Here is a 16587-nt window from a genome sequence, read left to right as displayed (position 1 = left end):
TCACAATTTCATCCATGCAAAAAGAAAGGCGAATAGAATAGATTTAACACTGGAACATAAAGCATACGCTGTTAGTCTAAAAATAACAGATTTATTCTAACACTTGTTTTAATATTTGATTAACCATTTATGGTCGTACTTTCAATGCTCTGAAAATGCATGCCACCTTTTCAGCTTTTTTTTCATATATATCTTTACTTTCACATTATGTATATGATGCATTTACATTAAATCAACAAAAAGATCATAAATTATAGCTGATAGCACATCATGGCACTTTGGATATAATTAACATAAAGAGTCATTAATATGACAAATGTGGACTGTTATTTATTAGTCACTTACAATCGTTCATTCTTTTCAGACTGATGATTTTATTCTTTGTAGCTCTTCAATTCAATCAGAATTTATTTAATTATATTTAAATGTATTATTAATGTAAGTCATGTTGTAGAGGTTGCTGGCGTCTCTGCATGCGAAGCTGCGTTATTTTCTTAGTCCTCTCTTAGTCCTGGATCCTTTTGTACTAAGGGGGAAAAAAATCATTATTTATTTATTTTTTAATGCATTTGCAATAACCGGTATGTAAATTATCAATGCAGAATTATATGGTTACATTTTATTATTTTCATCTAGCATTGTTTTTCAAATCAGAACAGACCTATGAACTATTTTTGGGTCATGATCTACAAGGTCACGAAGAATAAAACAGTTTTGTTAAACTTAAAAAAGATTCTTCAGATGCTTCAGTCTCAGTGTAAACCCTAACGCTCAAAATAATGAATTGGTTTGAGTAGGACAAACTTAAATTAAACTAATTAGTTGAGTCAAGTTAACTTTTATGAGTATTTAGCACTTTTTTTCTTTCAAGTTCACATAACTGATATATTTTAAGTAAACTGAACTGTTTCATTGATTTGAGTTTTATGAAATTATTTATTTTAATTTAGACAAACTTAAGTTGAACTGAAACGGCTGGGATGCCTATTTCCCAGCATGCTTTGCCGATGGCACTCGAAAGGGAGAGTAAATGCTAAAATTAAGTGTAATATAATGTTTTTTTTGTGTAAGATTAATGTTAAGTGGGAGATTTAGTAGTGATTAACGTTTTGTTATGCTAATTTAGAAGAATTTCTGTTAATGTTGGTTTTAGTTACCATCATGGTGACAAGTGGTGCATGCAGCTTGATTTGAGAGCAAATATTACCTTTAAATTGTTGCATTCTGTATAACATATTATTGCGAATATAATAACAAATTAGCATGTTAGCAGATTAGCTTGTTTAAACTAGCTAAGTTTATACCAATAGAAGTGTAAACATTGAGATTGCATGAATTAGTGTACTCAAACTCAAAAGTTAAGAACAATTAAAATGTATAAGTATAAAATAAAAATCTGCTATTTCTGCTTAAACTTTGAATTTCATAACTTAAAAAATTTGAGGCAATCGATTGCCTTAAATGTTTTGAGTTTTGCCAACTTTTTCGGGTTTACAGTCTTTTGGATCCATGTCTTTATTTGCAAGAATGTAGCATGAGCTAATGTACAGTAAATGCCAGTAGTACATTAGGTGTTCCATGTATTTATACCAGCATCAGATGAGTCTTATTTTGCAGCAGCTGTATATCTCTGGCAGTAGCGGGGTCAGACCGGAGCAAATTTCCCATTCTTCTAGCGCTTAGAAGAGGATCTCCCAGGAGCCCCGGGTCTGTCTGACCCCTTTAACCCGTGAACAGCTGCCGGATCTGTCTCCATTCTCATTCTCATGCCCTTCCTCCTCGTGCCAGTCAATAACAGAGCTATTAAATGCGCTGGCATGACTATGTGGATAAGTGGAACAGAATTTGCAGCATCATACCTGGAGACTATAGAGATATAAACTTGCTGTTATCCGCAACAATCCTTTATTAGACACCTGGTATTCCCACAGTAAAAACTCCCAGCCGTATTAAAGCTGAGCTCAGTTCAGTACCGGTCAGATTAGCCATAACTCGGCAAGTCTGCACAGATTTGGCATGAGTCAGGCAGGAGTCATGTGTTTTTGTCATGAGATATATCAACTATCCGAGACATGAGAGAACACTGGGTTTGACTAAGGCTTTGTTAAGTCCTCTGAATGAATGGGATCGACTGCTGGTTTCAGAAACACTGTGTTTGGAACAGCAGCTCTGTTGTTTGTTATTTTATGTTAATAGTCGTCTATATTTAACTAACCTGACTTGCACACGGTTTAGTGTTGAGCAGCTGCATGTCCACATGCTTGCAAAACGTGTTTTATACGACCACATATATTTTAGTATCATGCATTAAATTCAGTTATTTTTGTTGCATGTTAATAATATTTAATTATACCATATATTGCTTGAATTAAACAAGTTATCTGACAACACATTTGCATAATATATTTTGCATAATAATATATAATTTAAAAAATGGTAATACCGTGTTTTGGTCACTAGCATACCACAGTATTATTTAAAGCATCTTACAGTACAATTGAAATATAAATATGATCATTCAATGTATTTGTAAATTGATTATTTGCCAGATAGTTCAATTATGTTTGTTGCATTAAATGAATGTCACCAGATTGATTCAGTAATGTTAAATATATATTTTTTTAACTTGAATTAAACAAGTTGTTTTACATGAATATATTTTTATAGAACATTTTAAGTATAGAATTTTAAGTAACCTGACAATTATTTTTCTAAATATTATATAAAATATGATAATACCATGTTTTGGACCCTAGCATGATGTAATACCATTGTTATTGGCCAGGTCTCCCTTGCAAAAGAGATTTTTAATCTCAATGGGCTTTTCCTGGTTAAATAAAGGATGAATAAAATATTCTTTAAAGTATCTTACAGTGCAATTTATGATATATAAATATGATCATTCAGTGTAATTGTTTGTATCTGATAATATTTTCATGATCATTAAATTTTTTTTTTTGCATACATTTAATTTCATTGGATTGATTCAGTTTGACTTGAATTAGGCCAGTTATTTTAGATGAATATACTTTTTTAAGTTGACGAAAAAATGGTGTATATTTTGCATAAAAAAAATATATTATATAGAGGTTTGTTTTCTCCATGCATGGAATAAAGAAATTGCTACTGTTTTATCTTACAATAAAACATTTATTTTCTCGTAAAGTGCAAGTTTATGTTTCATAATTCTGACTTTTGACAAACAATTCTGACTCACAATTGAGAAAACGCCAGAATTGTCAGTTATAAACCTGCAGATGTGAGGGAATAAAGTCTGAATTGTGAGATTAAAAAGTTGCGATTAACTTTTTAAGCTCCCATAAAATACCATGTTTTGGACAATAGCATGATGGTAATAACATGTAATCCTTACAGAGCCATGTAAATATGATCATTCGGTTAAAGGCGTATCAAAATACCAGCTATCGAATCCTCTCATTGAACCGTGGTATTTATGTGTACATCGCATACATACAATGCATCAGCATGGCATGGCTTTAGGATCACAATCTGGTCAATGGTCATGCTACAAAGCAGCAACTGTGATTTCACACAGAAAGTTCTGGAAACATGATGCTATGCTAGATTAGCTTAGCGGTATTACGCATCTTAGCTCGGTCTTTACCAAGGCCCGTCACTGAGGTCAATATGTTATTTTAGGACTATCATTCATCACTATTCATATCGGAGCTGAAGGTAACATGTTTTCTTGTTCAACAGTTGCTTGATATTTAACACCTGTGGTTGAATCTGGCTATATTGACAAAATAACAGTATCAGAACAATCTAACTGAACGTCATCATAAGGTCATGCTTGATTTACTCCTGCGGTAAATCATAATTTATGGATTGCACTTTATGATGTGTTTAAAAATATGAATGCATGCTACTATCAATAAGTTTGGGGTCAGTAAGATTTTTTGTAAAATAAATGAATAGCGTTTTTCATCAAGGATGCATAAAAGTGACAGTAAAGACATTTATGATGTTACAAAGATTTCTATTTCAAATAAAAGCTGTAGCCTACATTTGAACTTTCTATTTATCAAAGAATCTTAAAAAATGCATGGTTTCAGCAAAAATATGAAGCAGCACAACTTCTTTTCAACACTGATAATAATCAGAAGTGTTTCTTTTCAGCAAATCATCATATTATACTGATTTCTGAAGGATCATGTGACACTGAAGACTGGAGGAATGATGCTGAAAATTCAGCTGTGATCACAGGAATAAATTACTTTTTTTAATAAATGAAGACTGAAAACACTTATTTTAAATAGTAATAATATTTCACAATTTTAACTGTATTTTTGATCAAATAAATGCATCTTTTGTGAGCTAAAGAGACTCTTTTAAACTACAAGTGCAAAGTTCTCCTCACTTTAATCATCATATTTGTGTAATTAGGCCAATAGAGTCTGATACGGGCTGTTATTAATACTGTAGGTCATGTGAACAACCTCACCAAAATAAAGTAGAAAATATAAACTGGGCATTTTCATTTGTGGTGTGTATGTTTGATAATGCACGGATAAATCATTTCCATATCACAGCCACTTACATTTTCTGATGGTCGCTGACGCGATTCCTGAGGATGGTGATCTATAACACAAAAAAAATATTACACGTATAAATAAATCAATCTCGGTGAATCATTGCCGAACAGCTTTTCCTTCTCATGTCAATCAAACTGAGCTTCTGGGAACCGGCCCGCATGATTGTTCTGTGAAGTCTGTGCTGGGTGTGACTGCATATGTGTAATTGATGGATGTATGACATGTCACAAACGTCCTGTCCTGATGTTAGCACTTTCTTCTCTAACATCCTGATCTGGTGATGCAATAAAATTGGCACTTTGTGTGTAAGAACCTCACCTCGTACTTCTGGCACATGTATTTGTATTGCAGCTCAAACTTCTCGGCCTCGAGCTGGCGCATCCACGTCCAGAGTTGGTTCGCGGTGTCTCTGCATGAAAACCCACATGAGAACATGATTAACCAGTCTCTGAATATGAAGCAACAGCCTGTGGCTTCATGTCACGGTGCATGTTAAAGCTACCTCACTATATTTCATGCTGGCAGAGGTATTTGACACTGTGTTTTTTAATACATTTTTACCTCAGCTTGTCCGCGCCGATGTTTTCCACATTCAGTTCCTTACGGCGCTCGCTCAGGATCGTTTTTTTCTTCTCTCTCTCCGTTTGCTTCTTAGGCCCGCCCCTTTTATCTGTCTGTCAATCAAATCCAAACAGGACATGAGCATTTGTGACCTGATCACTGTGACCTTTGACCTGTGACCCTTACCCTCTGCATGTATCCCGTGTACTGAAAGCTCGCGAGGACCTTTTTCTTCTTGGCGTCATCATCGGCCTTCCTCTTGGCCTCTTCCTCCTCTTTTCGTGCTTTTTCTTCCTGAAAGAAATAGAAATAATTGACTAATCACATAAGCGACTGGATCGCCATGATGTCCTCTTGTAGAGACTTACGGCTAGTTTGTTCTGCCGCTCTTTGTCCCGCTCTGTGCGGATCCGGTGCTGCTCCGCTCGCTCGGCCCGGCGGTTCTCCTGAAGATCACAACACACACATGATCCCACTAATGATCATTACTCCAGGCTTCAGTGTCACATGATCCTTCAGAAATCAGTATAATATGATTTGCATTTATGATTATTATCAGTGTTGAAAACAGTTGTGCTGCTGCTTCATATTTTTAGGGACACAGTGATACTTTTCCACCCCTGGATTATTTAATGAATAGAAAGTTCAAAAGAAAGAACAGCATTTATTTGAAATAGAAATCTTTTGAAACATTATAAATGTCTTTACTGTCACTTTTGATCAATTTAATGCATCATTGCAGAATGAAAAGTTTTTTTTAATGCACAATTGGTAAAATTGAATGGTAGTGTATCACGTTTTTTTAAATATTTTTTTACGTGGATCCGGCACTTCCGGAATGGGATCTGGAATCTATTTAGTGATAATCAATGTCACGTTTTATCACTTACACTGTAATAAAAATATTTTCATGATTTGTTATCACAACTTTTTATCTTTTGTCAAATCAACTTCGATAACTAATGTGTGAAGATAACATACTATTTTGAGTTTCTGTTTATTAAACCATTCTTCTTCATTGTATTAACTAAAAAAATTTATTACAACGAACTTACAAGGCAACAAGGTAACTTGCTTTTTTAAGTTAAACCAAAAATTTTTTTACAGTGTACCCTCACATGAATGAAATAATCTTTCTTACTTGCAAAATAATGTTATTTATGCATCAATTTACAGGAGACTGACATATAATTTGATATAGATTTCTAAGACACTCATTCATAATTTAATTTGAATTAAATCCAAATTGTATTATACTTTGCTTTTTTTTTTTTTTTTGGTAAAATATGAAGTGCTTTTGGATGTACAAGAGTTCTGATCACTAAACATTTTACATTTTTGATTGTTTTCTGTACGGAAGTTTATGGAGTCTTGCCTTTATTTGAATGTATTTATTTAGTTTTCTTAGTGGACAGTCTGGTTCTGTGAGGCTATAATCCCAGTCCTGCTGGAAAGAGCAGAGTAAATGAGTTTGAGTTTCCATGCCGGTTACTGGTTTGTTGCTAGTCCAGCCGGTGGACCAGCATAGCCTCACTGTTTACCAACAAAACCTAGCTGGTCAATAGCAATAGTCTTTTCAGCAGGGGCATACACTTGTCTTATCATGATTGCAGCGGTAAGGTATTTAATGATTTATTTGTAAAATGTCTTACAATCCGTTGGGTGAGGTTGATTAGCTCTTCTTCTTCTTTCTTTCTGCTCTCGAAGTGCACTTCAATGAGCGTCTGCAGCTCCGTCAGGTCTTTCTCCATACGCTTGCGGTGAATGTCCTAAGGATACGTTTTTAAAGTGGTAATGTATAATGCAGTAAAAACTACTTATGCACATGTTTTATGGCAGTGGTACTAAAATCTACTGGTCATATTACATTGTTTAGTTTAGTAACTGAAAGTTCAGAGTGATTTATTGGTATGACAGTAAACGTATGTTCGTATTGCGAAAGCATTTGCTGCCTAGACAACAGTGCACACAAAAGAATGCAATGTAAATCAAGTAGACATGTTTATGTTTATGCTTAAATTAATGGTGTAATATGGTGAAATATAACACACCACTAAAGAATAATAATAATAATAATACAATTAAATTAAATATAAAATAAAAAAAATAAAATAAAATAAATACAAATTAAAATGAAATTAAATAATAAAATGAATAACAAAAAATATATATATATAGGCTAAAATAAAATAAAATAGAGATAAAAATAATACATATATATATATATATATATATATATATATATATATATATTTTTTTTTATGTACTCACATCAAAATCAACTTTCTCTCCATCAGGAATTTTGGGAGGCACTAAAGCTGGTAAAAAGGGCCTTAAAATCAACAACAATGGATTAGTTTTTTTTTTCTCATAAAATTTTCTTTTATTTGGGAATTTTTGGTTATATATTATAGTTAGGCTATATCATGCTGAGTGGTAAGCAACATGCATAAACAAGATAATACTATAATAAATCTTTAATTAATCACAAGGGACAAATTACACTAAACAAATGCAACTAAACTACACACAGGTGCAAATCATTAACCATGAAAACAAACAGAGACACAATCAGTAACCTAGGAGACAGAGAAGCGGGAACATAGGGGACAGGAAACAATGCGATACAAACTAAAAGTCCATGAAATCAGAACATAAACCTGAAATTATGTCTCCTTTTATTTTATATTAATTTATATCTGACAATTCCACTCACTTATGCTTTGGCTTTGTTTCTTCTGTACCGTTCAGTTTGCAGAAAGGGGAAAGGAGAAATACGGATTTATGAAAACACTTGCATACTAGAAATGTTGGTGGTTTAGTTCAAAGCTCATCAATTGTAAAAAACAAAATTGAATGAGTCTGATGGTCTCGGGTTTGGTTTACCTTCCTCTCCATGATCCTCAGCAGCATCTAAAGAAGAAAAGACAGCATGTCATCTATGACAGCAATGTTGTGAGATACGGAGACAGCCCTGCAGACGCGTCTCTTATCAGGCACGGGAATCTCCACTAAAAGCTATTTCGTCTAAACCCATTCTTTAAGAAAATCCGGGTGGTCACCTTTCAACTCTGTGACACAAGGTGTGCATGTTTATGCTGACTTATAATAAAAACAATTAGCATAAGTTGCTTTGGGGTCAGGAGGGTTTTAGATATGATGGATTGATCCATTAAGCTGACAATAGCCAACATTGTGCGAAACTTCACCCCAAATGTGACACACTTTGTTTAATTGGAGACTTTATGAAAGTAAGTATAATTATTGGGTGTTGTTTATAAGCACTTGCTGAATAATCCTGTTTTTATTTTTTTACCTGCATGATGTGGATTGGGTGTTTGCTTCCCAGCGGCGTCTACAAGCCCTAAAAATGTACGCATAAACAGTGATTTATCCAAAAACACTTTGTTTTGAAGTCTTTCCCTGTGTGTCTTTCGCTTTGAATCATTATACGTGATTTGTGTGCATTATATATAATTATTAACTTTAAGTAATTAAAGTACTTATATACAAAAGAAAATATGGTGTAGGATTTACTTTGAAACAAGTTTCACTCATAAATTTCTCATAAATTTCACAAATAATTACAAAGAAATGGCAAGTAACACATTGGATTAAACATTAAAAAACTGAAAAGTTATTTTCTTTTAAAACATACTCCAATAACCTTTGTTTTATTTTTTTTATTTTACATTGAGTCTATAAGTAGCTGTTGTTTATAATGATAAATATTTATATAATGTGCATAATCCATTTTTTAAAGCACACGCGCAAATAAAGCTAACAGTGAACTTCACAAGGAAATGTCTGGGTTTTATTTCACCCCATAATCAAAAGAAATAGCAAAAATTATATTTCGATCATGAAAAAAATGTCCCGGTGTAAAAGCATTAGTTTTCATTCTTTTGAATTTCATCAAATATCCATAATATTTGTTCATGCAAAACACTATTTATCTATTTTTATTTTAGGATGACACGATTCATGAGATTCACCCGACAACATAATCTGTTTATTAATTCTGAGTCCATTATGGCAAGCCTCGTTAATTATTAGTTGTAGCTTTAGCAACAGCATTAGCAGAAGCGGCACTACCTTCCTCCTCCTCCTCCTCCTCCTCTTCCTCATCCTGCAACTCCTCTGTGCAAAGCAGACAGAAAGCGTGATGAGAAAATTATCATGCATATGGTTGCAACTGAGCAATGCATGCATGCAAAATACACACACTCTCAATCTAAACCAGGACATACCATAGACTTTTTTTTAAAATAATGCTATTTTTTTAAAGAAGAGCTATTATGCTTTCTTTGGTGTGTAATGTTGCTGTTTGAGCATGAAAAAGCTCTGCAAAGTTTGAAAAGGTTATTATCATATCAGTGTCACTGTTTCTGAACTCCCTGAAACGCCTCTATTATAGTCTCAATATTCCTATTTAAATAATTAATGCGCAGAATAAAGGGGCGGGGCCTAGTTGAGTTAGATAGGAGTGTGTTGTTGCTATAGACAGTTTTTAACGCGGTTATGGTAAGGAGCGTGATATTTCCAAAACATACTCGGATGACCAATCACAACACACTGATCCAGCCGACCAATCAGAGCTCGTTGTGCTTTTCAGAAGGAGGAGCTTAATAGAGACAGGAACTAAACAGAGCGTTACTGACAGACTGGGAAGAGAGGAGCCGCAACAGTGGAGAATAACATCACTGTCACCAAAGTATAATAAAACACACACACACACCTGTACTTCAGTGTCATTTACTATTTAAATGCATGAGTTGTTTCAGGGCAGAGGAAGGAAATCGCGCCCCATTTAAACAATAAAGGATTAGACTCGTGAATGATGTCATTGCATAATGTAGCCCTGATCCTCCACCCTCCATCTAATCCACACACACACACACACACGAACACACTCTTCACCAGCAGCTTCTCTCATATCAGCTTCTGCTGCCAAACCTCACGAAACCTCGTTCTCCAGCTCTGATGTAGGGCAGGTTCAGACACAGCTAAACACAGCTGGCACTTTTCATGAAGACGGTTCAAATGGTTCAAACTCTTACAAATTATGTTGTTTTTTTCGTTTTCAACAAATGATCAGTGAAAGGAGGTGCTTAACAATCCCATTTATTTTATATTAAGAGGTTGTGTTAACTCTTTCCTCGCCACTGACAGACATTTAAGTCATCTTGTGAACGAGTACAGAATCTCCTGAACAAAACACAGGCAAAGAAGAAGCAAAACAAGCGATATCATATGTAAGCAGATGCTTATGTAAAATAATGCAATCATCAACATTAAACAGCATATAAATCAAAACTGCCTAATGTTACTGAATGAAATGCCGACCCAGGATGAGCTTTAGGACTGAAGCTTTGGGGGTGTTGATGGACTCGATCGACTCCATCTGTGTTTTTGATCATCATCTGAACATGATTTTCTCAGCTTTTTGCTCAAGTTTTAATGAAACTTACCCACATACAAGTGTTGATAAAGAAGGAATGCATGAAGCTAGAATAAAATGTGCAAAAATATTCTGGGGGCCATTCAACTTTTGAAAAAATGATAAAAAATGCTGGCGGTGGCTGGTAACTATTAAAAAAAATGCTGGCAGGGAAAGAGTTCAATATGTTATCTGTTTTATTTATTTAACTCATTTAATATGAAGTTTGACATTTATACTTTTAAAACTAATTTTGCAACTTTAGTAACACTTTACTATAAGGTTTCATTATTAACATTAGTTGCATTAACTAAGATGAATTAACAATGAACCAAATATTTGTTACCGTATTTATTGATCTTTGTTACTGTCTCTTTGTTAATTGTTTGTTCATGTTAGTTCACTGTGCATTAGCTAATGTTAACAAATACAACTTTTGATTTTAATAATGTATTAGTAAATGTTCAAATTAACATTCATTTTGTTTTAGAAGTATTCTGTACTGTAGAAGTAAAACATTTTAATTCATGTTAAATAAAGTAGTTAAATAATGTCAACTATTGAAACCTTATTGTAAAGTGTTAATGCAGTTTTTATTATGTCAGAATGTATAATGTGTTTCCAAGTAACAGGGTTGGATATTTGCCCTAAATATAATAGTCAATCTGTTGCTAGTTTGGGACAAAATTGTACTTTAATTAGTGATAGACTTATGCATGTTTCCCATAAATTAAAATATGAAAAAATATGAAAAATATTTGTCTTAATATGAATAAATATTCAATTTTATATACAGATAAGAACATTTTAACGAATGAAACTATTCCTATTAAAAACATTATATGTGTTTTTTTGTATTGAGATAATTTATTTGTCTATTCAGAATCACTGTTTTATGATGAAGGATATTGCCAATAAAAATGGCAATGCTTCAAAATAGCAAGCAGACTCCTGTTTGTGGAAATTGCCAGATAAATTCTTCTCCCTGATCCCTTAATTGTTTCCTCGGGTCTATTTTCAGTGCTAAACACACATTCCTGTCAAAAGAAGGAAAGGTTTGTTTTCGCAATGCATCTTTTTGTTCAATTCAACCTTGTTCACTGTGAATCTCACCTAGCAGGTGACTCTCTTCGCTGCTGGTCAATAAAGGTAACATTTAACTCGAGTATCAGGGTAAAAGCCCAGGGGCCGATGTGCAAACCGGATCATCTACACGCAGGAAACCTGATTCCCGCATGGGCCGCCAAGAGAGGGACAGACTGAGTGCCATTGTGCTCCAAACAACAGTCCCTCTCAGCAGCCTCACACACACACACACACACACACACTCACACTCACACTCACACACACACACACACACACACACACACACACACACACACACACACACACACACACACACACACACACACACACACACACACACACACAGGGTTTAAGTTTCCCCATGACGGTTTTCAGGAAAATACATGCTCTTCACACTTCAGTCATTATGAATATTCAGAACTGTCGTTTGTTAAGTGCCTCTAAATAATGTTGTTTATATCAACCTGTCTTTACACTGGGTCATGCAAGGACGGCTCATGTTTCATAAAATCTATTATAAAATGAAAGATCGCCACAATGCATTTAGGCATTTTATCCCACAATAGCAAATATTTATAGTTTCAAGCCATAATCATCGGTGTTCAGGAAAGTTATCAGTAAATCTGCTCTATCTGTAAGAATCCTATTTCTGACATACAGTATATGAAAAAAGATGCTTTGGTAAATAATACAAATTGAACAATTCATAATTTTGACAGTCAAAAATATGAGAAAATTCAGATTATTTTGATCAGAATGACAAAAAGTATGTTATATTATAATTTTTTGTAAAGAATCTATGATCAATAAGATATGACGTGTTTTTACATTGCTTTAACTCATCAAAATAAGTTAAGCAATTTTCAACTTTTTTATGTTATATAAGATTCAACTCATTTAGTTTAAAGTCAGTTTAATGAAATGACTTAAACATCCAAGTTGATTGTACTTCAAATTTAAGGCAGCAACTTTTTTTGTACAGTGTCAATATATTAAGAATTACCAAAGCATGATTTCCCCCTTATATCTGGCGATTATGGGTTTGCATAAAAGGTGAAATGTTCTACATGAAAAACTGTTTATTTGAACATCTTTATTTATATATTTCATAATAATGACATATTAGTCACATCTTTTTACCCCCATAACTATTTCATGTTATTGAATGTCTACATTATTAAAGGTATTTTGTCAGGTAATCTAAATTATACTTTAGATGCAAACATCTAAATGTACATTACTCAAGTCAATAATATCACTTTTTATGGTGTGTTTTGTATTGTTATATGTATTTAAAGTGAATGTTAGGCTTTATGGACACTACTGTGAGTTTAAGGCTTTGCTCAATAGATGTATTATTTACAGAAGAGGAAAACTCAACAAATTCAAACTTACCCTCTTGCCCCCTGGACAGAAACAAACAACATGAGAATGTTCATTTAACTTTTGCAATCATTGATTGAACGTGAGTCTATATGCAATACTCTCAGCTTACATTATTCTCAATGCATATCTATCAAAATCCTGTTTAATGAAACACAAAGACACTTACTCATTCTCAAAGTCCTCTCTGTATGACATGCTTAAGACCTGTTTCATATACAGATTACATAAGAGTGTGTCAGTTTTTACAGTCATAGTCAGACAACATGAAAACGTTCAATAAATCATGCAGATGTTCATCTTACCTGTCTTTATGTCGGTCGAGATGATGCTACTCACGAGTTTGTTACCGAAGGCTGTTTGCTCTTGAAGCTGAACCACAATGATATATAAATTATCCAAAGGTCACATGACTACATATGTGATGTTTTGTCTTCATAGAGGGTGGGCTGGATTCACATGCCACTGCACATATACATATAAGCACCTATGAAAACATAATACATGCACAAAACATTAGACACATTCTCTGAGGCTGTGCATTGTGTCTATTAATAGATCGGCTGACAACTGTGTTCTCATTTGATGAGATCTGAATGTTTTGGAGTGATACATTTATACATAACAATAAAAAACATTGACTTAAAGTACATTTATTAATTGTTTATTCTAACGAATGCATAGTTGCAGGACTAAGATGCACTGGAATTCAAGCACCATGGTCTTTCACATCTCTAATCACATCATTTGTCATCAGTCATCGTAAAAATGTCTAGTAAATGCATTGTTTCTAGACATTTGAGCTGTATTCTGCTATAGGCAGAGCTTGTACACGTTCAGGCTGAAGTTGAGTTGGCCCGCGGCTCAGTTCCTGTGCCGTTTGAAGGGTCACGGGATGTTAACCTCTCAGGTAAGAAAATTAACGCTCTGTAACACACGTCGTGTGACACTGACACACACCTGCTGTCTTCACCTGCTATTGGAGAATCTCTCTTTATTATCTTCAGAACAGTCAGAAGCTGTTTAAACAACTGCTTGACATGCTGCCTGACATCTGCAAATGATCTGAAAAAAAAAAAAAATGTAACCCAACATTTGGGTTTGTCCATATTTTACCTAAAATTGGGTTGAAACAATTTTGCCCCCTGGACAGAAACAAACAACATGAGAATGTTCATTTAACTTTTGCAATCAGTGATTGAACGTCTAAAAAATGCTGGGTTAAAAACAACCCAAGTTGGGTTGAAATGGACATACTCAGCGAATGGGTTGTTTTAATCAGCGGTTGGGTTAAATGTTTGCCCAACCTGCTGGGTAGTTTTATTTAACTCAGCTATTGTTTAATAATGACTGTATTTCATGCTTAAAATGAACCAGAAGTATGTTAATAATGAGTTATAATAATTAAAAATAAGCATTTGTTAAATTACTTATTGATAAATGTTCACCTTTTGATTATTATTGATGCCTCTAGTTATTATGTGTCTAATTTTTTATTTACAACCTATTTTGTCTTAATTTTAAGCCAGCCATGTAGTAAAAAAAAAAAAAAAGCTGCCCAGTACCTTGGGCAAACATTTAACCCAACCGCTGAGTTAAAACAACCCATTCACTGGGCTTGTCGATTTTCAACCCAACTTGGGTTGTTTTTAACCTAGCATTCTTTAGAGTGTATATGCAATTATTCTCAGCTTACATTATTCTCAATGCATATCTATCAAAATCCTGTTTAATGAAACACAAAGACACTTACTCATTCTCAAAGTCCTCTCTGTATGACATGTTTCATATACAGATTACATAAGAGTGTGTCAGTATATATATATATATATATATTCAAAAAGGATATGGTTGTCAGTTATGTGGTAGCTTGATATTTACCACCACTGTCATCAATACAAAATACGATAAAAAATAAAAAAATTACTTTCAACATCTTGATCTTTATTAAATGATCATATCCAATATAATATCCCTATATAAATAATTAAATATCGAAATATAAACAATATTGTCTCCTGATGATTCAAAGCGTGGTTTTGTTGAGGTTTGACAGGTCGGCTAGACTAGATAAAACAGGACAAATAGTTTTTCTTGGCAGGTGAGACGAGCACACGAGGAGACCAGACTTTACAGAGTAAACACAGCAGAGCAATGAAGGAACAGAGACGGGTAAAATCAACACAAGAGTCTGAACAGTAACAACCAATTGACAGGATCCCTACCAAGTGTTCAATGCCATAGTTCAATGCTCCATATATTCCCTGAACACGGGATATCCGGTGAAGGTCACTGCGCTGCGCTTGACACATTTTTTATTTTGGCTATTTATTTTTATTGAGAAATAAAAAAAATTACATATAAAATAAGCATTGAACAAACAATATTAACAATTTACAATTCATCTTGACAAAAAAAAAAAAAAAAATGCATTTATTATTCGGGACATCTGCAACGTCATCAAAGACGAAATAACAGGCCTATTATGAAGTTTGAGGTATAATGACATAATTACATGTTATGTTTATAAAACATCCAAGTGCAATTATAGCCTATATAAATATTAAATCATTAACTATTTATTTGATTAAGCTAATATAAATTGTCATATTTAAAAGTGCTAACTGACATGTCTGTTGCGATGTTTAATATGAAAATAAACATAACATGTCTATATTATATGTTTATTTTATCTTATACCATAATGTTGAGATATGCACTGTAACTGTAACCTCCCGAGCATATTACCCATGTGTGTGTGTGTGTGTGTGTGTGTGCGCGTGCGTGGCTCTGTAATCCCTACATTATGGGGACAAAATATCCAAAATCCTTGTCCTTGTGTACATGTTTTGGGCCCCATGAGGAAAACAGCTTATATATCATACTTGATGTTTTTTTTGTTTTGTTTTTTTTTAATGCAGAAAGTTTTCTGTGATGGGTAGGTTTAGGGTTAGGGGAGATAAAACATGAAAACACAACATGCATGTATGTGTGTGTTTGTGATGTTAGTGGGTAAAGTATAAACAATAATAGAAATCACAAAGGCCTACAATATACAAAAAAAGGATAACATTAAGAATTATTAGTGTTATACACTGAAAGAAACCATCTTCTTGTCCTCACTTGCTCTTTCAAAAAGAAACATGCTGATCTACTTTTAAATCTGGTTATTTGCTAAGTCGCTTGATAAAAGAAAGATGAATGAAGAGACTCGTACAAACTCAAAGCGCAATGAACTCAGAACTTTACTGGGATGGAAATGCTATTCAGACGGTTAATCCTGAGGAAACTCCAGCACTAGAGCAAATCCTCATTATGTTACAGTCAATACAGGGGTAATGTGAGGAACATAAAGGCAGATCTTTCATAGTTTGGAGGTGAGTCATGTGACCAGGGAGGGGCGAATGTTACAAAATGCATTGCAACTTTCTCTTTTCTGAAATGGAGAGTCGGTCATTTTGTTAGTGAAATGTTTCACCTTTTACCCTTTGCATGTCAGTAACTGGTTTTGTTTGGACATGCTTTGGGTTTTGGCCTTGCTTATCATGCATTTCTTAAATC

At 33.9% G+C, this 16587-nt stretch overlaps 1 protein-coding gene across 3 annotated transcripts; it reads right to left on the bottom strand.

Moving 5' to 3' along the window:
* Positions 1-75: 75 nt before the first annotated feature.
* Positions 76-15293, bottom strand: tnnt2b (troponin T type 2b (cardiac)). Of its 3 annotated transcripts, none has more exons than XM_079628252.1 (15): positions 15252-15293; positions 13987-14091; positions 13332-13513; positions 13196-13233; positions 9213-9257; positions 8004-8030; positions 7834-7855; positions 7389-7449; positions 6770-6886; positions 5486-5563; positions 5304-5411; positions 5118-5230; positions 4875-4965; positions 4562-4602; positions 76-526 (listed from the first exon to the last, which is right to left on the bottom strand). In XM_079628252.1, exons 4-15 carry the CDS (start codon positions 13197-13199, stop codon positions 487-489), a joined length of 747 nt encoding a protein of 248 aa, XP_079484378.1. In that variant the 5' UTR covers positions 13200-13233; positions 13332-13513; positions 13987-14091; positions 15252-15293; the 3' UTR covers positions 76-486. The 3 variants fall into 3 exon arrangements, with proteins under 3 accessions (XP_079484378.1, XP_079484379.1, XP_079484380.1); XM_079628253.1 differs by having other exon boundaries at positions 14000-14091; positions 15252-15280; XM_079628254.1 differs by lacking the exon at positions 15252-15293 and having other exon boundaries at positions 13332-13398; positions 14000-14055.
* Positions 15294-16587: the final 1294 nt, after the last annotated feature.

The sequence above is a fragment of the Phoxinus phoxinus genome (assembly GCF_949152265.1).
Source record: "Phoxinus phoxinus genome assembly, chromosome: 11".
NCBI classification, from domain to species: domain Eukaryota; kingdom Metazoa; phylum Chordata; class Actinopteri; order Cypriniformes; family Leuciscidae; genus Phoxinus; species Phoxinus phoxinus.
This window is presented reverse-complemented; position numbering and strand designations above follow the sequence as displayed.

Coding starts and splice junctions, on each gene's coding strand:
- tnnt2b (XM_079628252.1), bottom strand. Junction 8,031..9,212: donor GGAGGAGGAGGAGGAGGAAG/GTAGTGCCGCTT, acceptor TTTCTTCTTTAG/ATGCTGCTGAGGATCATGGA. Junction 4,603..4,874: donor ACATGTGCCAGAAGTACGAG/GTGAGGTTCTTA, acceptor TTTGTGTTATAG/ATCACCATCCTCAGGAATCG.